Source organism: Balaenoptera borealis (assembly GCF_965194805.1).
Source record: "Balaenoptera borealis genome assembly, chromosome: 12".
NCBI lineage: Eukaryota > Metazoa > Chordata > Mammalia > Artiodactyla > Balaenopteridae > Balaenoptera > Balaenoptera borealis.
In genome coordinates this window covers 108,009,238-108,035,434 of record NC_138869.1, presented here as the reverse complement: position 1 = coordinate 108,035,434, position 26,197 = coordinate 108,009,238, and the positions used below count along the sequence as shown (strand labels likewise).

General features: G+C 45.6%; 1 protein-coding gene and 1 long non-coding RNA gene across 6 annotated transcripts in view; both read right to left on the bottom strand.

The window, feature by feature from the left end:
* The window catches only part of GMDS (GDP-mannose 4,6-dehydratase), a 489,935-nt gene that overhangs the window by 448,140 nt on the left and 15,598 nt on the right, over positions 1-26,197 (bottom strand). Inside the window, exon 1 of one of the 5 annotated variants that reach the window (XM_082345681.1) lies at positions 2,999-3,264. The exons of the other annotated variants lie outside the window; for them this stretch is intronic. Coding sequence (XP_082201807.1) covers positions 2,999-3,064 — 66 coding nt within the window. The 5' untranslated portion in view covers positions 3,065-3,264. Of the gene's footprint in view, positions 1-2,998; positions 3,265-26,197 lie in introns of those variants that run through there. 5 annotated transcript variants of the gene reach the window in all.
* On the bottom strand, positions 4,387-23,233 carry LOC309607297. Its single transcript, XR_014232360.1, has 2 exons — positions 7,816-23,233; positions 4,387-7,779 (listed from the first exon to the last, which is right to left on the bottom strand). It is a non-coding gene; the product is annotated as an uncharacterized lncRNA (long non-coding RNA).

Below are 26,197 nucleotides of genomic sequence, written 5' to 3'. Positions count from 1 at the left end.
TAACCCAAATGGGCACCGAAAAGAAGTCTCTACTTGAGTATTTGCCACATTTCAGAAATAAATATATGTACAAGGATATTTATTTATATATAATGTTATGTGTACGGTAAATTAGAAACTTTCAAGTAAAAGTGAAGTCTACTGTTAAACATCAATGATACTCTATGTTTAGAAACAATAAATACTTTAAAAACGTTGCCAGATCATTAAAATATCCTACACAATTCCTCCTCTTTGGTTTTACCACTCTTTATATCTTTCTTTATATCAGGTCTGCTTTACTGATTTTGCAATGGAATCATTTAGGGCCCAAGATATTCTTCATTCCAAGCCAAGTTCATAAAATAAATGGATGAGTAAGTTGGGTTGAGCCGGCCCTTTCTGTGCTGGCGCAGGAGAGGACGTGCCTCCAGCTGGTCAGCCGACTCGGGCGGAGGGAACTGTACACCTCTTCAGATCCCGCTCCAGCGCCACCCTGCTGGTCTGGAACGAAGTCACAGCGCCCAGCCGGATCTACAACACGCTTGGGAAAGAAGTTCCGTTCTTTGATTCATCGCCTGACAAGCATTCCCAGTTCTCTGGATTTGATCCACCTGTGGCCCCATCAGTCGCAGTCACAGGCCTGACTCTCGTCCCAGGAGATCTGAGCCACTCCTTGGAAAGGTACCAAGCTCTTAGATGAAATACAAAATGGAAGCACAAAAATGCCTTGCAGTGTTCCATGGAGAAAACACTCATATCAGGAGAGATACACTGTTAAGTGCTTGCCATCCATCAACTCACCTCATTTTACCCCCCCACAAGCCCACGAGGCAGGTACCAACACTATTCCCATTTTTTGCAAGAGAATACTGAGGTGTAACATGAAATTAGCGAAGCTCTGCCTCAGATGACGTGCCAAGTAATAAAACAGTAAAGATGCATACCCTAGGCTGTGGCTTCACCTGACTTTCTTTCACTGTAAGAGATCATATAAAATGGCATCCACATTACAAGGGAACAGCGATGGTTTTCAAGTGGAAACTGCTTTATTTAAAGGGATGGTTATTTTTAAATGTTTTCAATATAGTCAATTACTAAAGAGCAGAAAATTACTAATTTAAACCAGCACTCCTGTTTCAGCATCAATGAATTCAATTCTTGCCTCTAAGCCACTAGAAGATAACACCCACAGGTCATCTCCCCAGAAGCACAGAAGTCGAGGCTCCAGGCTCCCGCAGAGCTGTCAGCTCCCTCAGGACACCAGCAGCACTCACCCAGGCCCCTCGACAGCGGGCAAATTAACTACCGACAACTCAGGCGGCCAGGAGGCCCCACTCTTGGCAGCAAGATGCCGGTTTCCACCGAGGAGGGAGGATTTAGAGTCAGGGAGTGATGGGGGCACAGGGGCTCCTGCACAAAACGGGACTATGGATCTGACTATTTTACCCAAATGCTCAGAATTCTCTCCTCAGACACAAAGTTCAATTTAGCTAAAACTCATCAGTGGTCAAACAGAAGTAATTTTAGCTTTTCCATATTTAATACTTTACTTCCAAAACCAAAGGTAAAGCTGCCTACAAAAATAGTATCAAGAGCTTTCTTTTAGTCTCTGCAGCTGCCTCACTGAACTGTCTGAACTGAGCAGTCACATAATCAACCTCCTCCTTGAGCTCCCCAAATGCTCTCCTTTGATACGGACCAGGGTCACTACTGAAGTAGGAAAAGGTAGTAAGAGGTTTCCATTCTTATTCTTTGCAGCAATGGACTACTTCCCAGGTAATTTCAACTTTAAAGAATCCAACAAATAGTTATTGCCTCTCCTACAATGTTTAAGATTCTTTACCAAATGCTGCAGGGGTATCAAGGTGAGCAAGTCTCGGTTCTCAAGGAGCTTAATGTGCAAAATAAGGGTAAGCTGATAACCCCTTAACTCTAGCACACTGCGGAGGGTCAGAGGCAGACGAGGGCACATCTGGGAAAGGAGGGACCAGGAAGCTGTCCTCAAGTACCTGACACTCGAGCTCCGTCAGGACGGATAACAATAGGGAGAGCAACAGGGAGAGGCCCCCGCCGGGAAGATACCCCACCAGCAACAATGTGGGCGGTGAGGACGGTGAGGGAGGGTGAAAGAACAGCCCACTATCCACTGTGGCCAAACCTGTGATGACCTTGTGGAAGGGCTAGAATGCCAGGCCTGTGACTCAACTCACAGTATCAGCAACAACACTCTGAAGAAAACAGACCTCAGACTTCTGTGACCTGGGGGAGAGTGACCCCGGGAAAACGAATGGCATGGCAAATCCCCGGTTAGGGTTAATGAAAACAGACAGGAACAGTGGTGCTGAGAAGGGACAAGGACAGATCAGAAAAATGAAAGGGACAGAACATATGGTAATAAACTGGTCTGGGAAAAGGGAACAGAAAACCATTCAAAGGGAACAGATGTTTTGAGCTTGAGTAATAGGAAGACAAATCAAGCTAATAACAGAACTAGGAGCTGGGGGGGAGGAGGGGCGGTCGGGAGTGTAGATGTTTCTTCTTACCCGTGCTGACTTCAAGGTTTAGGGAGAAGAGCCGGTAGAGATGTCAAAAGAACAACCATTAACTCAGGCTAATGTGATCTCTGGAGCATCAATTTTCCAATCCATAATGGTGACTCCCAAAACTACATGACTCTATTGTCAGAATCAACTGGGGAGCCTATTCCAAGCAAAGACCCTTGGGAGCTCCCTGGTGGCCTAGTGGTTAGGATTCTGGGCTTTCACTGCCATGGTCCCAGGTTCAATCCCTGGTCGGGGAGCTGAGATCCCATAAGCAGCGTGGTACGGCCGGGTGCGGGGTGCAGGGGCGGGAAGCAAAGACCCCAGACCCCACCCTGAGAAGCCCTGACGAATGAGGTCTAGACAAGGCCCAGGGACCTGTATTACTCAGAAGCCAAGAATGGGGCCCTTGTTCACTCTGCAGTTCATCACCTCCTGTCTCCGTGGTTCTGAGGATACTTCCAGAACGTACTCACTTCGATGGCATGTGCAGAATGAGAAGCTCGCCCACCTCTCCAAGGGCTGGAAACACACTTCCACATCTGAAGCCGTTATTTCTCGGTCTGTACTGTACTGGTCATGGGGATGGGCTTCGCTGTTCCACCACAGACTGATGGTTTAGGACTACGAGTACCAATCCCTGCAACTCAAAGGTCAATTCTGCTCAAACGTTCTGTGACCAAGATACCTCGCGACTCCACAACTACTAGGCTGATGACAACGTATGGCAAGCCGTCCTCTTTCTCCGCGATGGAGTTCGGTTGTATTACGGGATGACCTGCACGATCAACATAAACCTTTCACAAACTTCGCTAACTTTGATGTATATTTCAATAAACGTCTTTCTACTTCAAACCCTCCCACTCCTACCTCTTCTCCTTTTCGCCTCAGTTTCAAGACAGAGGTGACGTCATTAAGTCAAGAAGACCCCTCAGCCAACGGAACATGAGACAGGAGGGAAGGGGGCAGGGCACAACCCTTAAAGAATGATGTAGCCGTTGAGGACACGACAGAAACTGGTGAGAACTGATTAGGTCCAAGATGGCAGAAGATTCAGCTTCCACTAAACCTTGAGCCTCATTATATGCTCACTGTAATACATCAGCTAAATGACACACCCACAGGTGCCATGTCAGTTCTGAGGCTGACCATCAAACACCAAAAAGTGGGCAGTGGTCCAGTTCGTGGAAATCCCCACCCCTTCTCCAAAACAGTTCGAATAATCTTCCCACTCATTAGCCTATGAAATTACCCAGCCTAAAATCCCTAACCACTCCATATTTCAGGGCTGCTCTCGCTTTCTGAGATGGCCCACGCTCTACCCATGGAGTGTGTATCTCCCAAAATAAACCTGCTTTCCCACTTAGCTCCTGGGGCAGGGTCCCTTGCCTACCTGCTTGTATCCCACACAAGCGTCCTATAGTAATAAATCTACTTCTTGCCTACCACTTTGCCTCTCACAGAAATCCTTCTGCGCTGAGACATAAAGAACCTGGGCTTCAGTAAGTCTTGACACCAGGTGAGTGATTTTAACTAAAAGACAGTGGGTTCGAGTCCCAGTCTGGGTTTTGGCTGGGTTCACGTCCCATCTGAGGTGCAACTGGGTTCTAGTTCCATCTGAGGTGTGTGGTTTCAAAAACATTCAACTTGCAACTTTTATGAAAAGCACAAAAGGCTTTTTCTTTTATTTTATATTTTATTTCTAAAGAAAATAATCAGGAAGGGAAAAAAGAGCAAGTGTGGGATGAAAACCTGATATTACAAACCATGGGAATTTTTTTTTTTTAATGTTTGTAGTAAAAGAGCAAACACACTTAGTATTAGAGTAGCCTTAGCCCCATCTACTGCCAGTTTTCTCTTGTTAAAAAAAACAAAAAAAATTTAGTAAAAGACAATCTTTGACACACTCACTGCACTCTCTTTATACAACACTTCTGTCTTAATTCTTACAGTTATCTTATCTTACTATGCAGCTAATCTCATTATCCTCATTCCTACAAACGAGGAAGCCAACCCTTGGACAAGTTAAGTTTTGGTTCCAGGTCTCACTTCCTGTACGGGGCAGAGCTGGAATTCCTGCCCAGAGCTTCCTCAGGGCAGGGTCCTTGGCCACGGTCCTAAGGGCATGCCACAATCCAGGAGAGAACGTAAAGATGGGAGGAAACCAGCTTATCTTGGATCCCACCTATGCCCAAGTTCCCTCACTTTCCCTTACATGACATCTATTTGTGTTTTCCTGCAGAGACCGGGCTCCCTCAGGAAAGAGACAAGTGTCACTCACGCCTGACGCAGCACCCATCACTGCCTGCCACAAAGATGGCTGTTAACAGTGTTGTGAAGGAACATGGCCAAGCAGTTTGCTAGGGCTTTTCCACGGGCTCTCATGGCCCACGTGCCCACGGCCTAAAGGGGGCTCTGCAAATGAACAGAGGCATTCCGGTTGACACAATCACTGGGGTGCCGCTGGCACTTAGGGGGTGGAGACCAGGACGCTAGAAGCACTGCAGCGCCCAGGACAGCCCGCATGGCTGAAGGCTGTCCTGTGTCCCTCACAACGTTCAGAAGTCCTGCTGGGTGTTCCTGTGCGGAAAAACAAAACTTGTTCACAATTATCTGAATGCAGAACCTAACTGGGTTTTTGCGTACGCACAAAGTATGTGCTACAAAGCATGTTAAGGAAAACTACGACTTTATGCCAAATTTAACCAAATTAGACCATTTTAAAAAGATGGTGACGCCAACATGGCCGCTAGTGCTTGCTGAGCTGCCACCACCACCCGCAGATGTCACAGTCTGCACCTGCGGCCGTCACATCCGGACTCCACGGTAGGGGCAGGCGGCGGAGCACCTCGTGTGTTCCCACGCAGCCGCGTCTCACGTTTATACGCGGAAACACAGAGTCTCCTGACAAACTACTCACTTCCCTTTTTCTCTCTTGGTTATAGTAAAAACATTGTACGGACTTAAAAAAACATAATGTGTGTCGTTAAGATACGTTATCTTAGCCATGAATTTCATTTTAAGATTGTAAAGGCGTCAAATATACATGAAATGGCCACACGGACCCCTGAAATAGTGGAAGCTTAGTGAAAGTGTTATTAAAAAAGGCATATAAATATTACCTGTCTTTCTCAATTCAGTGTGATGCAAGTCAAGCCAGGTAGTTCCCACACCTCAGGAAGTCCTGACTTAATCTCAGCTCTGTCAGCAGTTTGGACGGTGTGCATGAGGTGAGGTACCCAGTGATCAATGCACTTTTGTATTCTACACACACCAGAGCTTAATTCTTAAATTCACTGTCATTTTTGAAGCAACGTACAAAATAAAACTAATTTAAAACAATTTTAAAGTAGGAGGAAATGGCATTAAAATACTCACAGTGCAAAATTTTTTTTAAACTTTATAAGGAAATATGAAAAATAAAGTTGGGGAAAATGTGCTTCACAATTTTTAAAGGTCAATTCCTTACGGAATATTTTTTAAACACACACATACATATAAAGTTGTTTAAACCCAATAAATAAACATTGCATCTAAAAGTATTATAACACTAAATTATAGCTTTAAGCACTTTCTACCAATTTTCACTTCCTTACTTTATCAACTTACTTTATCATTACAATGAAAGATTCCATTTATCATCATGACAAAAGAGATTCCATTTTCATACCAAGCCACCAAAATAAATGAAAGATAAGTAGAATTAAAAAGTGCTACCCACACATACTTTTTTTGTTGTTTTATTTTCCTAATCATGGGGGAGGGGCAACACCCATGCAACTTTGTCTACACTCTTCACACACAGCAATAGTTTTTAAAAGTCACATCAATTTCCTGGACAGAAATTAATACCTCAACAAAGACCCACTGTTGAAGACTCCTGGCTACCACATGGCTACCCGCGTACAGAAGTGGAAAATCAGCAGTCGATGGAACATATATCAAGACCATCCGACACAGTAACACTGCTTCTGACCCAGCACAGCAGAGCCATGTTCAATAAAGGCTATTCTGTTAGTCACAACCACTCCTTAAACTTTAGTCTTTGGAATTGATCACTGGGTCATGAGCCCTCACCTCTGGCACACCATCCAAACTGCTGACAGAGCCTCTGCTTCACAAAAAAGGACAAGAAAACATTATGTTTAATCATCTCAATTAAGACTTTGGTTTCCTTTCTGAGGTAATTATACTCGCACGAAGTTTTAACAAGAGTAAATAAAACCATGGTAATTTTAAAACATGTTTATAAAAATTTATTTCATCTCTTCTCCGGCAAAAGTTTTAACCAGAATTAGCAGAAAGGAAAAAAACCTGATTTGAACTTCACCTTCTTTTCCCTTTTCCTACTATGTAACAGAAGTGACTCCGTCCCAGAATGACTCTAACGACTCTGCCCAAAAATGCTGAAGCAAAAAGAAAAGGACCCACATAAATAGGAAACTGGACATTTAAATTTTTGAATAGGTGTTTTATTTTCTAATATACCTTAAGCTTATCAGAAAAAGAATCCTAATTCCAGGAAATCTGTGATTGAAAAACAAAAAGAACCAAAATTAAGATGCTATGTCGTGATCTGCTAAAAAAAAAAAAAAAAAAAAAAGCAAGTATCCCAAGGGTTAATTTTACTTGAACTTTATTGCACGTATATTCCAAAATAAAGCAAATATTTTGGCATTTTAATGCTTTTTGTCTAATGTTAGTGGGAAGCTACAGAGTAAATTCCTTCTCATGGAATAAAGTAGGTTTTTAAATTCTTCTTGGGAAATAATAAGTCCACAAAAATTACGTGTTGATTTTTTAGGTACTGTGTGTCTCTTCATTTTCCAAAGAACAGAAGCATAAAACAAAACAATATGAACCATGCTGACAGTATAAATTTCTATATCTATTAATTTTATTTGTAACTATGGAAAGTATGTCAAAATAAACATATAAATTATCATAACATTCTAAAATGACAATTTGGGGGGACTTAACTTCAGCCAAAAAGGTAAATAATGTTCATGCTTTTATATAAATCTAAACAAAACACAGTATACAGGTCCAAAAACTTGTAAATACTAGTCAGTGACACATTTAAAAAGGCAATCTTCTGCCTTAACATTCTAAGATTGTGTTAAAAAAAAAAATCAATTCTCAGAATGGTTTTTATGAACTGGTCTCTCTGAAGTGAAAACAGCTGCGAAACAGAGAAATCCTCACGGACTGAAAATGCAGACGCTACCAGACTTGAGCCACCTGGTGGCTCGCCGCCCTCACTGCACCGGGAGGCGCCCGGTGGCTCGCTGACCTCACTGCACCGGGAAGCGCCTGGTGCCACGCACACGCCCTCGAACTGCACTCGCTTCTGTCTCACTGCGGGTGCCAAGACCAAAGAGAACCTACACTCACCATTAGTCAGGAGCGCTCTCGGTCGTCACTCCACCAAGAAGCACTTCATACAAGGAACTGTCGCCAGGCACGGAGCCCACTGCTGAAAACCCACCATGGCAGGTCTCTGTCACTGTTTTCATGTCTTTTCAGCAGTGATGCCTACACTGCGTGTTGAATCCAAAACAAATTCAAAGTCACTGCGGATCACACAGAGGCCTGCCTGTGGTTTACTGACCTCTTGCCTGGGTCTGGGCAGCTCAGAACAGAGCAAACGTACTCCTAACAGGACAGTCTTAACTGCCAGCAAGGCGGCAAGAGGTGCTCAGAGACAAGGATAAAGAAACCCAGAAAAAAGTTAAAGAGGTAGAATCTGTCAATAAGAGGAAAGTTGCAGAATGTCAATCTTTATGTCCCTGCCTGACATTAAATTACGTCCACCAAAAGAATTCCCAAAGAGATCCTTAAGGTGCTCAAATTTTTATAAAAGCAACACGTCCATCTTAAAACAGAAAAGCCTAGGAGCTAAAGGGCATCCCAGCCGCTGCTGCCACGGCTGATTCCACTGGCAGGGGCACTAGGCACCCCCTGTCAGAGCGCCCCGCACTCCTCCCTCATCCCCATGGTTGAAGGCCACAGCTCGCCCAGTGGAAACATGGAAGGGACAGAAGCTCTCTGAGGACGCCTCTGGTTCACCCTCCTGCCCAGGTTCTTGGTGGAGGCTAGGCTGCTATAAAAAGACTAGCTTCCTGAGGAAGGTGGATAGTTTTGGGAAAAGAACTTGGCTGGAAGGCGGAGGCTCCTTTGCCGGCTGTTTCTCCAGCTCCTTGTGTGGTCCTGAGTAAGCTGCTAACCTCGACCACGTCAATGGTCAGGTCTATAAAAGTGACCACACTTCCCGTCAAAGGCCTGCCTGGTCCTGCACCGTCCGCCTTCACAGGGGCGCCCGCGGCTGGAGAGGTCTGGCCTCGCCGTGAACACATCAACAAGGGAGGCTCAGGACACTGTCACAGGACGTCTTCCTCGGCGCAAATCAAAGGGCCTCACTTCCTTGGAAGGCTCTAACAAGATAAGATGGCTTCCATTTTCAAAGCTTCCCAAGTCCAGGCTGCCGTGAAATAAACCGCACTGCGAGGAACACGGGCCCTGCGTCCCCAGGAGGCCGCAGCAAGGCGGGGCGACCAGGGAAACACTCCCGAAGAGGCCAGCCCTCCTGAGCCTCTCCCAGTCTGCAGGGCCGAAGGGGAGATTCGAGTGCCAGCCCTTCCGTCACTCTTTAAGAAATCACCACTAGGACACGACAAGGGTATCAGTGGGAGGATGGGAGCATCAGTCAGAAGGCCTGGGTTCAGATCCCAGCTCGGTCCTTCCCGGCCCACATGGGGCAAGGAAGCAGTGCACGACGCCCAGGGCAGGGGGGGAGGAGGGTGAGGTGAGCCTGCTGGCGGAAGGGGCAGAGGAGGCAGGCCTCGACCGGGCGCCGGACGGCCATCTGCCTTGACCACGACCGGCAATCGGGCACGTGGACACACGCACACGCGTGTACAAATCCACGCGACCCCCAGGACTCCACGTCTCCTCAAGGAGGGGCTACCTTGTCAACAGCTGTCCCCTCACTGCCCGCGCCTCATAGCAGGAAAAAGTACTTGTTAGGAAGTGAAATGTGTCCAAAATACTGAGAGGCTTTGCGGGCCCTGCTCTAAACTGATGTACTTTGTTTCTCCTTCAGTGACACAGCTTTCAATCTGTTTATTTTCCTTTTCCACAATGTGAAAGCACGCTAGGACTCTTCAGTGACTGGGAGGTCCAAGGTTATATCAATAATTTTTAATCATGCCCCAGAGATCACTGGATTAGAAACAGAGAATGAGGGAATCGAGCAATAAAGAAAAGTAGAGCTGCAGACAGAAATGAGAAAGGGGATTTTTATTTTCCTGAGATAAGGTATTTTACAGGATCAGAAAGTTATGACTGTGAAACTGGAAGAGGTGAGAAGTGTGGAAACTTCAACACCACATCAGATTTCTCACCAAGTTCGAGAAGAAGCAAGCACTGTGCACGTCCTGGTGTCTGGAATACACGCAGCAGAGATCACGGGGCCTAACCAGCAGAGTCCCACTAGTTCACGAGGTGCCCCGAGCCCACCCCTAAGACCACTCTTCATCAGGATGGCAAGAAACAGACGTCAACAATTCAGGTGAGGCAAACACCTGCCCCTGCTACCCCAGAGAGAGAACACAGTGTCCTTATTCATAAAGCTGAGTCTCTAATTTCTAACAATCTATTCATTTGAAATGCAATTTCAATTTTGGACATATTCAAAAATGTAATTTTAAAATGCAATTTCCTATTTCATCATACAAAAGACTTTATAATCCTATAGTGTTCATTTTTTATTTGTCATAATGGTATAAATATTTAGCCTAATTTACTTTGTGTTTTTAACTCTCTCTCTGCCTTTGACAGATAAAATTTTCTCTAACATTGGTGTGCCTGAATGTCTGATTTCAACTCAAATGTTTTTTTGACGATGTCGTACTTCTCTCTGTACCCTTTAACTGGGAGCAGGGGGCCGGATGCACGTTGGGGAATGGAGTTGACTCATGAAAACCAGGTAAGGGGGAACAGTCCTGACGGCCCACAGGCTCAGAGACTAGACTGTGACCTGCATCCTGGCAAAGGAAGGGAGGCCCAGAGGAGTGACTGAATTTAACATGGCACCAAGTGTGTTGTGGTTTATCTCGACAGAATACACTGCTTCTGACCTGAAATTCCTCTCACTCCAATAAAGATGAGCTGGGCCCTTGGCTCTGGACCACAGTGGACAGTGCCTGAAGCAGAGGAGGAAATACAGAAGGTCCCAGATCGTGGGCACAGGCCTGGAGAAGCAGTCCCAGTCCTCTCTACTTGACAGGTTCTACAGAAAGTCAGCCTGAGTCATTAGCAAAGGCCCTGGATGGGGGCTGTGCACCCCCTCTGCCTGGATTATTCTGCTGCCTTTTCATCTGAAAGGTTTCTAAGAACTTTTCTTGGTGTGTCTTGAATGGTTCATACTTGTTAGTTTTATAGGAATGTGTGTTCATAGGAAGCCTGTTAATCAAATTGCCAACATAAATTACTTTTCCTCATTTTTGAAGCCCTGTCCAATTAATAAAAGGCCAATGCTTATGTGCTCAAGTTATTTGAGGCCACCGGGGGGCTGGAGGGAGTTCCATTTATTGATTCAATGCAGTCTTTCCTGTCACTTTGAGGACATTTACTCAATTTTGAAATGAAAAATGATGGTAAAATTGGAAAAGAATATGTAAGAAAAGAGATTTCTGAAAAACAATTCCCCAATTTAAAAATAATACAGGCTTCCCTGTCAGGCTTTGCTGCCAGCTGTTATTCAAACGTGTGCTCCTGCCAGCGCAAGGCGGCCGTGGGGAGGCCGACACCAGCAGGAAACCAGGGCATTTATGATGGAGTTCCTGTTATTGACCTACTCGTAGACACAATGCCAAGTTTCTTAGACACAGTCCAGTAGTCCCACCGTGGAAGCCTTGTGTGTGTACCGCTGTGACACTTAGGCTGCAATTTTTGTTTCATGTGTCAATATTTTTTTAAATGACTTTTAAAACGTCCCTCCACTATTTCCTGTAATGGTTTAGAGAAAGTGGTTGACTCTAAAATGAATTCTCTGTGTTTTTTACATAGTGTCTAACTGGTATACCAAAGTAATGTATTTAGTTAAGGTAGATCCCAATGTTTTCTTCCTCGATGGTACATTTTGACAGATGACTTTCAGTGGCCCTTTTAGGTGGAGGATGGAAGGTGGGGGGGTAAGGTGGGGGAAACACCTTCACAGCAGTACAAGAAATGGTCACATAATTTTTTAGGAAAACTAATGCATTTTGAACAAATAAAAATTACCAGTAAGATAATATCAGCATGGACCAAAATATATCAGCATTTAACATTTTTCGTAAGAAGGGAGGTGGGGCAAGGGTTTGGTTTCGCCTGAGGTGAGGCTGAGGTATCTCTGAACAACCTGACTTTCAAACGTCCTTACTTCGGTGACACGCATCCCTAAAGAAAGCTGTTTTGGGCAGTGACAAGACCAGTGCCTCGGGTTGTCTTTGCTTCAGTGGTGCCAAGTATACATCACGTATGAAGTTCCTGTCACCAGGCCACGGACGTTAACTAGTGTCTAACTATTACAGGGGCCATTACCCCATCACCTTTGTTGGCCTGATGCAGGAGGGGTAGTGTCTGTGCTGCCGGTGTGGGACTCAGTGAGAAAACCAGGGATCATCACATCATCTGTCGTTACGTCACTGAGAACACGTGGCAAAGCACTTGGGTCCACCGCTTGGCCACAGCACTCCTCCTCAGCCCCGCCCCTCGTGCATCAGGAGCAGTCTGTCGGCTCTCTCCTACACTTACTTCAAGGCCAAAGGCTAAGATAAGCATTGTTTCCATAACAAAAATCAATCTACAGTATGTGTGTCTTGACAAAGTTTTTCCTAACACTGACATTTTTTATGTGAAAAGTTTTACAAAGGAAAATAGTAACGACTGATATGTACTGACCATTTACTATCTGACAGGCATTATTCTCAACACTTGAACATACATTTTCTCACTTAATTCTCCAAGTAATCTCCAAGGTAGACAGATCTCCACTTTGCAAATGAGGAAGTTGAAGATCCAGCATAAGCTGGCCAGAGTCACGCTGACAAGAAGTGGCAGAGCTGACGCACCCAACACCAAGCAGCACGGTCTGTGGTCTAAGACGCAAGACTCCTCATCCTCTGCTCAAGACACCATTAGTTGCATATAAAACTTCCTCACTGAAAAGGCCATCTCCTCAAGTCCAATCCTGCAGAAAACCCCACACGTTCTGCCTCCAAAATACATTCCAAATCTGACCTCTTCTCACCATGCCTTCCCACCCGAGTCACAATCTCCTTGTGTCCAAACCATCCTAAGGGCATCCAGCTGATCTCCCTTCTCCCGCTGCTGCCCTCTACCGTCCACCCTCCACGCAGCAGCCAGAAAGAGGCTTGTCGACTCTCAAATCAGACCATGACACTCTTCTGGTTGACACCCTCTGTTTGTTTCCAGTTTCATGAGGATAAAACCCAAACACTCTGCCAAGTTCTAATAGGTCCTGAACGACGTGATCTCTGGACACATCAGAGGCCTTGCCAGGGAGCTCTGACACCAGAGCCTGAGCACCTGACGCTAGCACCTCCTGCGATCTGCTCCCCCAGATCGCTACATGGCTGACTCCTTTTCACTGCTGTGTCCAAGCCCTGAGGGCCTTTTGTTTGTTTTGCAGGGCTTCTGCATGTGTGTGAGAGAGAGAAGGGTGTTGATAATACCATCGATTTCCTTAATAGATATACTACCATGATGTGCTTTGTTTCATCATGTGTCAGTTTTCACAGATAGTTTCTTCCAAGCAACTTGTCCATTTTTCATTGAAATACTTTGACAGTAGAACAGAGAACATAACAAAAAGCACAGATATTCAAATCTGAAGTCAGACGTCCCATTCAAAGTGCTGTTTCCTCTGCCCCTGGGTGGCTCTGGGTCTTACAGCAGGTGGCGGCGCTGGATGGCAAACCCCAGGGGTGCCCCTGGGGAGCACCGGAAGGCACCAGAAGCTTGGCTATACTTATCTCTTGCATGAACTCATGCATCTCTTTAAGGGCTCCTTTGTCAATTCCATAGTAAACAAGGGAAAACAACTTGAGCAGAATCCAAATGGCCATTACGTCAACTTCAGACCCAACCAGCCCACTGTCGCCCACCCAACCTCATATGCATATGCTACTTTGTCTGAGTGACAAGATGCAGATCATAAAGCAATGGTTCTCAAACTTTCATCTGTATCTGAATCACTCATTAAAACACAGATTGCTGGACCCCTCCCTCCAGAGTTCCATTCAGAAGGTCTAGCGTGTGGCCTGGAGATTACAAACAAATTCCCAGTTGATGCCACTGCTGCTAATCTGGGGAGCATACTTTGAGAACCTCCGTGTAAAGATTTTCCAGGCATATTTGTTCAGGAACAGTGCAATTAATATTCCTTAATCTGAGGATTTCCTTACTTGCAATCTGGGATGGCTGCTTCCAGGGGCCATGAAGATAGGATAAGCACATTGGTGAACCCCCAGAAATCCGCTCAGTGTGATGTTCACAATAATGCCACTGAAGTTGAGGATGACCATGAAAACCTAAGTTACTCAAAATTAGTTGCAGCTGCATGTAAGTTAAAAGCTAACACATGTCACATAAAAAAAGTCTGGCAGTAGTCAGTCCAGGGATGGTGTGGCTGTGGATTACTAGGTCAACAATAATTGGGGAGCTAGGCTCCTTCTACCTTTCTACTGTCGGAGCTCCAGACATCACATCCACAAACCAGGTAGCAGGAAAGAGGAAGGTGAAGGCTAGGGGGCACTTCTCCCAACTCCTTTTAAGCAGCCCTTCCAAGTCCCACAAAGCATTTCCACTTACATTCCTTGGCCAGAATTCAGTACAGAGTCAGAGTGACTCTAAGGAAGCTGGAAAATGCCATCTTTTAACTAAGCACAGAGCTGATCCAAATAACACAGGAAATGTGTTTATAAGGAAGAAGAGAAGAATAGTAATCAACTAACTGGCTGTCTATGCCACAGTGAAAACAAAATATTGAGGTTATACAAAGTTTGGAATTGTAATCAAACTTAGAAAATTTGTATCAAATTGCCCATTAGCTTATTTACCTACATTGCTTCTAGAAGTCTTTTGTTCCTAGAAGATGCTCAACAAATATTTGTTGAAGGAATGAACACCATCCATGAGAGCAACTTACACACCACCATTAAATAAAAATAAACATGGTTCTCCTATTAGACCCCTCCTTCTCTTCCGCCATGGAAGGCCTTCCCATTGGAAGGTTATCCTGGGAAAACTGGGAATATGAACACTGCCAGAGCAATTTTCTTAAGGACTAAGGGGTTACACAAGTGAATTCCTCTGGGTCGGAAAAACTGAGATCATTTCTCTAAAATAGCACCTCGGGAACCAAGAAGTTAAGCGCATATATATATCTATCTATATATAGAGAGAGATAGATATATATCTCCTTATCCTTCCCTCACCACTTTGCAGGGCCTCAAAGAGGTCCTGCTCAGCCCACGCATCTTAAATGCTCGCAGGGAACTGTCCACGTGGTTGTTCAAAACACTCAGACTGTGGACGAGCTCAGTGCCACTGAAATTCCCAAAGGGAAGTGAAAGCACTTTGGAAAATAACATGCCCAACATGTGGTAATTTGAGAGCCCACATTTTTGAAAGACCATTTTTTACCATTTTCTTCAAGTAAAACTTGCACATTTTTGTTAAATAACTGAATTCTGAGGCCTGCAGAGTGGACTATGCTAAGAAAGCCGTGAAACCTCCATCTCAGCACTGCTCACTATCACCATCTTTATTTAAGGAAAAATAAGGATGCCTTGGGTTCAGGTGCTCTAACCTTCTCAGCAGCACAGACGCTCACCTGACCTGCAGCTCTGTCCAAGCACAGAGCAGGGACATGACTGAACAGACCCCAAGCTCAGCTCTAGACACCCCCTCCATCACGCCGAGATCGCCACCTCTTTGGGCTCTCCATCACCGTACCTGTTAATGAGGGTCCTGCCCCCAGCAGTGTGGGCCCCTGAGTCAGCGTTCACCGGGCCATTGCAAAGAAAGAAGGATTTAAGATAAGGTCAGAGAAGCCCAAAGCTCAACACCCAGACTTCTTACAAAACCTCTACTCTTGAGGTTACTCCCTAACTACTCTGGTGTTAACTACCCTTTATTGTAAATGACGGCAATACTCAGTATTAGTATATGACAGGGTTTGTGTTTGTTTGTGTTATTTTAAATATCCCTAGGAGACAAAATAAAAGCACTGGTAGCCCCGTACGGGACCCAGAATTAACACATCTTGGAGGGTAGACGCTGCTGAAGACTCCCTTCCAGCGGGTCCCTCAGTCAGGCTGGCTTCTGAGAGCCTCCCCTCTAGGGGCGCAGTCCCCGCACAACACGCACATGTCCTCGGCCAAGGCCTCCTCTCCAACAGGCAGGCCCCAACACCTGCCGTCCGGGACTTCGCGAGCGCCGAGTGAAAAAAATAAAAACCACGCTCAAATCCTGAAGTATGAACCAGCTTGAACACACACACACAGCTGAAGAAATGAATCCGAGAAGAACTTCTACTGCCTATACTCTTTATATGTAGCATTATCAAACATGTACATTTACTAAAACCTCTGAAAATCGGGTAAGTAGTCCTAAAAAAGGACAAAGTAGGATACATTAATTCTTAAACTAAGGGGAAATCTATCTTGGACGTTTCAGCACATGACTTATCACAGTGGTTAACACGAGGTTTAAGACTGATTCTCAAGCTGCTTCAATGAAACCGGGGCTCCGTGAACGAGTGCCCGGCTCAGCACGACCAAGAACCGAGCTGATTCCGTCTGAACAAGGCAGCCTGGGCACGCGTAGAGGGACACAGTGCTGTGGGCAGCACAGGAGAAAAAGACACTAACTGTTCATCCCACGCTCCAGAGAAACAAGGAGCGTCACATACATGGAGTTTTCTGGCTACTGAAGGTTGCCCAGTTTAGATTTTTTATTCTAGTTAACAAGTGTGTCTAGAATAGCTCAGAAACACACCCATCTTCCACAGGTGGCACTGCGGGAACGCGAGGTCGGGGCCAGCCCAGCGCGGCCGCTGGGAGAAGGCGTGAGTAAAATATGCGCATACGGTACCAAGAGCACCTGGCCTGCACACGCGAGATGCACAACACACTTTAGCTGTCGCCACACAAAACGGCCCTGGCCGGGGTCTGCTCACCACCCAGGGTCCTAATGAAACCCCGAACGTGTTTATCCATCCCTCCCAGTGCAAGTCAGCCCTGGGAGGGAGCCGAGCGTGGGTCAGAAGTGCACATGAGGCTCAGCACTGACCCCGAGACAAAAGAGGACGTCAGCTGGGGGCTTCCTCCCGGCAGTGGATTTCTTACTCCGAAGAGAGAGAGAGTCAGACAGAAAGCGGCAGGGCAGGGAGTCTCCTCCTAAGCCTTGGCCTCTGGACACGGTACCTGGAGGTGCTTCAGCCACCCTGCACCCTCTCCAATCACACGTGGCTCATCACTTTTGAAGCGTGTGATGACTTCCTAACAGCAGCCTTATCTGTTTACTTGTCTATAACGTCTGCCCTCCCGCCGCGATCCCAGAAGCAGAGGAAAGCTGTTCGGGGGGTGCCTGTGTAAGGTCCCTTACGTGGGTTCTTAACCACTGAGGCCGAGCCTCCCTCTGGCTGCTACCCCTGTTCTTAGCCCTGGGCCAGAGCCCGGAGGACGCCCACCCAGCACTTGTTGAAGAAGTAATTACCTTCTTCCCGGGGAGAATATTTGACAAGTATCTGTTTTTCAAATAACGTATGATTATTTTCAACGCGTCCTGATAGCATTTTCAATGATTCTTTCTCCTATAATCCCCAAATTTGCCTTTTAAACTTTAGATAAGACCAGGACAGTAGTGCTATCTGTCCTACATGTTTAAGTAGGGCTTACGTCCAAAGATGTTCCTTTTTGGGGACTTCCCTGGTGGCGCAGCGGGTAAGACTCTGCGCTCCCAATGCAGGGGGCCCAGGTTCGATTCCTGGTCAGGGAACTAGATCCCACATGCGTGCCGCAACTAAGAGTTTGCATGCCACAACAAAGGAGCCGGTGAGACGCAACTAAGGAGCACACCTGCCACAACTAAGGAGCCCATCTGCCATAACCAAGACCCGGCGCAACCAAGTAAATAAAAAAATAAAATAAACATTAAAAAAAAAACCCAAAGATGCTCCTTTTTAGTGAAATTCCTCCCTCAAAAAAGCAGTAGGCAATTTTTTTTAACTCCCAAAGGACCTGTAAGGCAAAAAAACAATAATTTTTTTCATGTTAGTATTATTAAAATCTTCTATGCTACAGGATCAGAAAACATTAGTGAAAATGAGTCCAGAAAACTACTACAGAATTCTAAATTCCCATAAATATTTATTCCACTTGGAAACAAGACTTCTAATCTGTCAGGTAAGCCAAAATGGGAATTAAAATTAAGTACTCTTGTCAGACATAATACATCAGCAACTTTCCCACCGCTTTTCCCAGTTCAGTCACCTAAAATTTAATTAAACTTTCAACAACTGATAATTTAACCCATCCCTTCTGAATTATAGTTCATTCAATTAAATAAATATAGCAGAATTGTGTGGAGAATTTCATAGTACCTACTTGTTTTTCATTTAGAAACTGTGTTAAATTTCTCTGTAATTCAATTGATTAAAAAGTCAACTAGATGTGATATTTTGTGATGTGATAAAGAAAAGTTACACTACCTTCGACATGAACTTTTTTTAACATCTGGATTTAATTATAAAATAGCAATACCTCAACTAACTCCTTAAGTGGCCTGAATGTTATTTTCTACTTGGGAAAGTTAGAGTTCAAGAAGGTCTTTCTCAATGACTTAAAGAGGCAAGCACACGAACAGGTTAATGATTTAGAATTTTCCCAAACTTAGACAAAACATTACTTCAGCAGGAGCATTTGCAGGACTACGGTTTCGAAGAATATGTATGACAGGAAAAGAAACGAAAAAAATCAAAGGCACAAAATTTCAAGAATATTACAACAATTTTTAGAACATAATCTTAGTTACAGGATACTCCTTATAGTTAAAACTTAAACACACAAATTCTCTGAAAATTGCACAATCCCGAACTCAGGTTTCTATAAAATTCCTATAAAGGGTGTAGCTGCTGGAGAAAACATCCTAGGTAGCCTGTGCATTAGAAAGGGCCTGCTTACTCTTTTTCTTTTAGTTATCTTTTTCAGTATACAGAAGTTACATTGACTTTTTGAAAAATTAGAAACACTGAGTTTACTACTTGAGAGTGACCTTAAGATAATCTTACACTTGTGTGTAGCCCGACACAGACTCTGACCTCAGACTGTAGGGCACATTGTTATCTTCCTAAAAAGTAAAAAGAGCAGTTATTTTCTGAATAGGTAGTTCTGTTTTTTTTAAAAAAAAAATCACTTTAAAATTTTAAAAAGAAAAGCACCATCTTTTCCTATCATTTCTTCTGTGTGCTTTTGTCCTTTTCATTTCTCTTCTCTAGGTTACTCCCTCTCCAGGTGACATAAGAACCTCAGGGTCACAGAGGTAAAAAAAAATACTCCCCACTGTACCTCATTTCCCAGTATTTTTTAACTCACTAAAGGGAGCACAGGCTCTCCCTGCAAATATCTGTTCACAGTACATATTAGAAATCATAAAACCCTGATGCAAAGAAAAAGTTCAACATCAGGGAGCAAATGTCTCTCAGGAAAGCCACTTTAGACCACCGTGACTCAGGAGTGGCTCCACTCTTTCGCACGGAGCAGCCCCCTGATTTGCGGCCGTCGGAGCGGCCCGAGGCAACCTCTGCAGCGCTGAGTCCTGATTCCCGCGGCTCCTCAGTCTGTCAGGTACTAACATGGGACCAGAGGCCCAGGAAGCTTTCTGCTTTCCATTTACTTCATTCATAAAACGAGAATAATACAGACCCACCGGTCTGGAAAAGCAGCTTTGGGAATTAAACGAGAGTTTGATGTGAACTCACTTTGAAAAGAGAGCGGATAAGATACAAATTTATTTTGTCATAAAGGTGCAGGAAATAATTCTATTATTGGGGGGTGGGGGGCACAGGTAAACAACACATGACACCACGCAGGCCTGGAAGGGCAGAAGCACCACCGAACGAGCAGGCCTAGGGCGTGGCTGGTCGCAGTGCCACCAAGGAGGCCACCAGCCAGGGGCTGCGTCCCAGCGCGCCCAGACCCGCAGGAGCAGACCCGTCCCGCGGGGACGCGGGAGGACAGCCAGCGAGGGGTTGCGGAGGCGGCCAGAGGAAGGGGTGACAGGCCGGCTCGGGGAGATGGAGGCGGAGCCGCTGGACGTGGGAGCTGCAGGCCCGGCTCGCAGAACGAGGCACACGCGCCGCCACCGAGCCACCGATGAGGGCAGCGGGACCCACCCTCGAAGGCGGAGAAGGACAGAGCCACCACTACTCAGGGGCTTCTGGTCGAATAAAACATTCGGTACAACAACGTGGCAAACATGTATTCGGCCCCTATCACGTGCACAGCACTGCACCAGCTGCCCGACCAAGGGGTGCCAGGACGCTCCGGACGCTGCGGACGTTCAACCAAAATCAGTGCTTTAGCAGCAGCAGCAGCAGCAGAATAAACACAGTAAAGACTGTTCATTTTTTACTTAAAGACTTTCAAAATTAAAATAAACCTGCCCTTGAGCTCCTTGGAAAAATAACTGATTCCAGATTCGGAGCAGAAAAACACGTGGACTGTCCTGTCCCCCTGGAGAGCAACGGAAGCCGAGACCACCAAGGCTGCAGCAGAGGGCTGCGAGGCCGAATGCAAAGGCTCCCCAGGCCACAGATGAGGCCACGGAGCATCAACAAGACACAGGGACTGGAGTACACGGAAAATGTTCAATTCCGTGAGTTCATAAAGATCCAAAAAAAGTTGGTCATTAGAGGATGGTATGGAAGAACGCATTAAAAACTGACAAAGAAAAAGAACTGATTATTTGTTTTGCCTTTCCTATATCTCAGGGTAACCAAATACTTGCAAGCTTCTCTTTTTAGAAGTATTTCAGCTAATCAGTGAAGAAGGAATTACAGAATTCAATTATCACCACTTTGCAACCGCTAATAAAATAATGGATCTTGATGATGACCCTCAATGGCTGCTGACACGACAAGAAGAAAAACAAGACAGTACACGCCTCCTGACAGGAGTACACAAGGCCAGGTGTGAGCTACTCTTGCCCTCACCCACCCCCAAACCAAGACTGAATTTGATCGAGCCTTTAACCCTAAATACCAAATCATAGGAAATGCCAGGAATGAAAGAAAGAGCACCATGGAATGCACCAGCCGAAGTCAAACTATGGAAACAGGACGCAGAAAACAGCCCGGTATCTTCAACCAAGAGATGTGACAGAGAGACAGAGAGAGACAGAGAGAGACACAGACAGTGAAAGACAGACACAGAGGCAGAGACGGAGACATTGAGAGAGAGAGACAGAGACAGAGGGGAGAAGGGAGAGAAGGATGGGGGGAAAAGCAACAAGGAGGCAAGAAGGGAGAGAAGGGAGGAAAGGAGGGAAGTGGTTTAAGGAGGAGATTCTAAGAGTTAAGAGACATCAGCACGGACTTTATTAGGACCCTGGGGCAAACAAACAAGTTACTAAAAACAATTATGAGACAACTGGGGACATTTGAATACTGACAGATATCTGATTATATTAATTATCATTAAGTTATTAAATACAATAATGTCAAATTAGTTATTTTGTAAGAGGATCATTTACAGATAAACACTATACTAAATACGGCTGCAATAATGTACCCAGAATTTACTGTTAAAAATTTGGGAGGGGGGGGTCATGGAAAAATATAGGGCTACACCTGAAATAAATTTTGCTGCAAGCTAATAATTGTTGTATCTAAGTGGCAGGTATGTAGAGGCCCATTCTGCTATGATTTCTACTCTAGTATATCCTTGAAAATTTCCTTAATGAAAAGTTTAAACTAACAAATAAAATTGCCTTAAATCATTTTCAGGATAAGGCAGAATATAAATGAAAACGTTAAATATCGGGGATTAAAATGTTTTTTTAAAGAGAAAAATATATACCACTTTAAAGAACTCATATCATGAAATAATTTTAATTTCTAATTTTATAGTATTTAAGGTTCGGAAATACACGCCTAATGTTAAACTCTGTGAAGTGAATAAGAGCCAATCTCATTTCGTACTTCCTAGATTTATGATAAATTAAATGCGAACATTTTTAGAGAAGCTTGCTCTCCACTGGCTCAAGTTCATACAAAACCAACTGTGACTTAGAGGAAGACGCATGTGCTCCAGGAGGCCCGCACGCCTCTGTGAGGCCCGCAGGGCTGTGTGTGCGTGCGCGTGTGTGAGCGTGTAAGTATACATGTGCACGCACTTACTGCACTCATGCTTTTCTGCGGAGAAAGATCCAGGCTTTAGTCAAAACGGTCCGTAATCCAAGAAGAGTTAAAAAAAAGAAAACCCCAAAGAGCCCTGACTCACATAGACGCGCTACTGTCTGTCCTCCTACGTGGGAGCGTTGTTTCCGAGGACGAACGGGGTCACTGAGGCCAGGCACGCCCCTCCACAGGACACTGCACACGCGCTCGCAGGGCACACCTCGACCTCCCGCCAGCAGCTGCCCCGGCCTGGCGGGACCCCACCCACTCGGTCCTCCTCGAAGAACCTGAACTCGGCCCTCCCCCGCTGGGGGCCTCCTGCCACCGCGTCCCCGGGCCCAAGCCCAGCATTTACCACCTGTCACTGTGCGCAGGGGCCCATGGGGCGCCCTGCCCCGCGCACCCCGACAGGGGCCCAGGGCCAGCCCAGGGAGGTGGGTTGCGGCTGCCGCTCCCAGGCCTCAGCGGTACTTGGGGGGCAGCTCAGCGGGAGGGAGGGCCCGTTTCTCTAAGCCCGGGCTGTGACACCTCGGAATCCGCTTAAGACCTCCTGCGCCTCTCTGCGCCCCGCCGCCCCCGCCCTCTGCCTCCTTCCCACCTCCCTTCCGTTCCCGCCAACCACCCTAACCCCATCGCTAGGAAGACTGCCCTTCCCCCCGGGCTTCCTCTTCTCGCTGGAGTCCTCACTCCGCCCCTTACTCTCCTGAGTAAGGAGAGCCTGGGAGTTGTTACACGAGTTTTCCTGTAATACAGGCCTGCAGTATATTTTTAATATACTGTAATGTTGCTACAATACAATATTTATATAATAAAACGTAATAGCGCATGGTATATAATACAGTATTTTACTATTAGGAGAAGGTTTATATTTGTGGTTTGTTGTTTAATTTTAAAGGAGATATATAATTTCACCGATTTGCTTTTGAACTAAGTCTTTTACTGGGGTATAAGATGGGAAAAAGGTCCCCCAACGCTTTGTTATACCCTATGTTTAAACAGTAAACATCAAACTATGCTTATAATCATTTTGTAAATGACTCATGAAGCGATGGTACCCTTGCGAGGATTAAAGATGCAAAGATCTTGGCACACAGGGCTTGGCACATGTAAGCCCTGGACATGTTTTTGCTGCTGTTCATAATCCTAGTACTACCTAGATTATAAGTAAAATATCTCTTGATGTGAGCAGCTGAGTTCAGGGCATTTTGATACAAATAAGTGAGCTCCTTGAGGGCAAGGTGGCTCTTCCTCTTCTCTGACCTTCCCAGCCCCACCAGGACCCTACACAGCCTGTGGGAGGAACACAGCCTGCGGGGGGAACACTTCCTGCGGGGGGCGGGGGGGGAGGACACTTGCGGGATGAACCCGAGCCGAAGTCCATCAAGAAACAACAGCCCTTCTTTGAAAGAAGGAAAGACAAGATGGGCTTTGCTCCAGATAATAAAAAAAAGCCAGGCAACATTTTAATCAAGTTCATTTAGGCTCTGGAAGTATTCCAGCTGTGTCTGAAAGACAAACTGACTGAAAACAGATGCTCTCTGGTTGCAAAGCTGGTGAGAGAGGGCTGGCACTGCTAACAGCCAGCATTACATGACGTGTGGCCCATGGGTGTGCCCTGAGGTCACACCTTACCCCACAGCAGCGCCCTTCTCGCTGGCACAGCAATCACCCCATCCCAAGCCTGATAAGTCATTTTCTCACTCACCCCTTTTTTAAAAACATCTGCAGAGTTGTAACGAAAATCTCAGGAAACAAGAGGAAAAGAAAGCTGAAGGGTTACAAAAAATTCATCTGAATACCAAGATGCCCAGAACCCACCCTCTGGAAATTGGGAGGTCAGAGGAAAGTGATAAAAAACAAAACGAACGCCATCCTTCTGTGCCACAAACCAGCCCAAGTCCCCTCTCCTCCCAGATACAGAGGAAAACCAAAGAATGGAAACATCTCCGCCCCCAAGAAGCGCAAGACAAAGCCAAAGCAGTTAGATCAGATCTCGGGAATTACTAAACATCTGCGTTTATACACTGTTTCTTGGATTAAGAGCCTGTCTCTGCCAGAAATTAAGGGATTCATTTTTGCAACATACTTTCACATCCCAGAATGGAAAGCAGGTGCTTACTTTATCCACCTCAGAGAGCACAGGACATTAACATTACCTTAATTTTTATCCTTCCCATCTGATAATGCTTCAATAATCTTAAATATGTACGTCTGTAGTTTTGGATACTTTATATATTTTAATGTGTGTACATTTTATAGTGTTTCAGATTATAACTGCCATACCATTTACTATAAACTATCTTATGGGCCAACAACCCTGCAATTAAGGGTTACTTATCCTCATTCGATAGATTAAGAAACCGAGGTCCCCAGAGGGTAAAGTTTGTTGCGGGTCGCGAAGTCCCAAAACCGGACCCAGAGCCTCCCAGGGGCCCCTCTAAGCCGGGTGAAGGCCCTGCCCCTAGCCAGCTCTCGCTCGTGCAGCCCGTCCTGGCCGGTCAGGCTGCTCTGGGGGAGTGGTGAATCATCACTAGCCCTCAGACTTTCTGGTTTGCATCCGGATCAGTGTGTTTGCTATAGACCAACACTGATGATCAATATCGCAGCAAAAAGGAAGCAGAAGCACCTGTAATTACACACTAAGCTAGGGATCCCAAGGGAACGATTGCAAAGCAATAACAGGGTAGAATAAGGAAATGCTTAAAGGGTGAAAGGAGAGGGGTGGATTCAGGCCAGTGCCAGCTTCCATCTGGACCAAGACCTGCAAACATCCTTAATGCCCCTTCCAGGGCTAATTAAATAAGAATCCACTGTTTGCTTTCTCAACTCTCCTAAGGCACAATTACCACCCACAAAAGTCCTGCCCCTACAGCTCTGCCATTCGGGCAGGTGAACTCTGTCCCCATGATAAGCTGCTCCCACCCCAAGCCCTAAGGCCTCACCTGAAGAACTGGGGAAAAAGTGCGTGTGTGCAGGGGGGAGGGGGTAGACGACTGTAAAAAGAAAGAAATGGGGGGGAGGAGAAAACTACGAGGAGGGAGAGAGAAAATAATCATGCAAGGGACCATTTCTAAAAGATGACACCCGGCCAGACTAGCAGCCAAGATCTCCACCCTGTGCTCGTCTGACTTTCCAACACTTCACCACGTCTCCATGAGACCAAGCTTCCACTGGTCTCCACTGAGAAACCCAGAGAGCCCTGCCCTCAGCCAGGTGGGACCCTCCACCGTCATCCTCCCAGGACGAGGAGCCATCCCAGGGCTCGCCCTGTTCTGCACACTCACCAACCACATGCTTGTCTTTTCTCGGGACTGGCTTTGGGTGCAGAATCCTGCTTCTCGGGTAGAAATAACAGAAAACCTGTGAAGTGAGAGCCTCCTCTACAGAGGGGCCCAGGGCGCAGTCCACAAACTCTGCAAGTATACGTCAGAGCTGCAGCACACCAGAGAGATCAGGGCCACCACCAGCCAGATCTAAGCGTTAGATTTACATACAATAATTGTGCTTAAGAATAAAAGTGCAACCAAATCCTGGCATTGCTGTGTGTTATAATTAAACTGAAATATTAATAAATCAAGGTAATGAAGTGCTTTCGTAGAGTATACCATCAACAAAAGTTAACTGAAAAACAGACCAAGAGCAACAGTCCCAAGAACAAAGGTATCAACACCTCCCTACAGGATGAGCACTGATGGAATATGAGTACCTGAAATTGCAGTCTTCAACAAACGTTACAGGAATTTTTCTTTAAAGTGTTTGCATTTAACATGTCAAAATTAATGAACTCTGATCCTATTTGCATGTATTCCCCTAAATTACATAATCTCACTCAAAATAGAAAACCAATACAAACAACTAACATGTGAACCAAAATATACAAGCAGACGTCTGTGACGACTGTAACAGAGGCCAAGGAGGTGCCGCGTGGGTCATGTGAGGAGGAATCTTGAAGATGGGGTTTCCTCACTCCTGAGATCCAAGGTATGCTCCACGGCCTCCTACAGGCCCTCACACTCAATCCGTCCTTGCTAACTCCTACATTCAGAAGCTTCCAGAACAATTCCAGAGCCACCGTAAGAGCCTACCCTACCCTAGGCAGTAACATTTGCTGAAAGGCAGTGAAGCGAATTAGAAACAGACAAAACAGTAAAAAATAATAACAATAATAATGCTGCCGGTGATCGGTTCTGACTGGTATAATTATGGT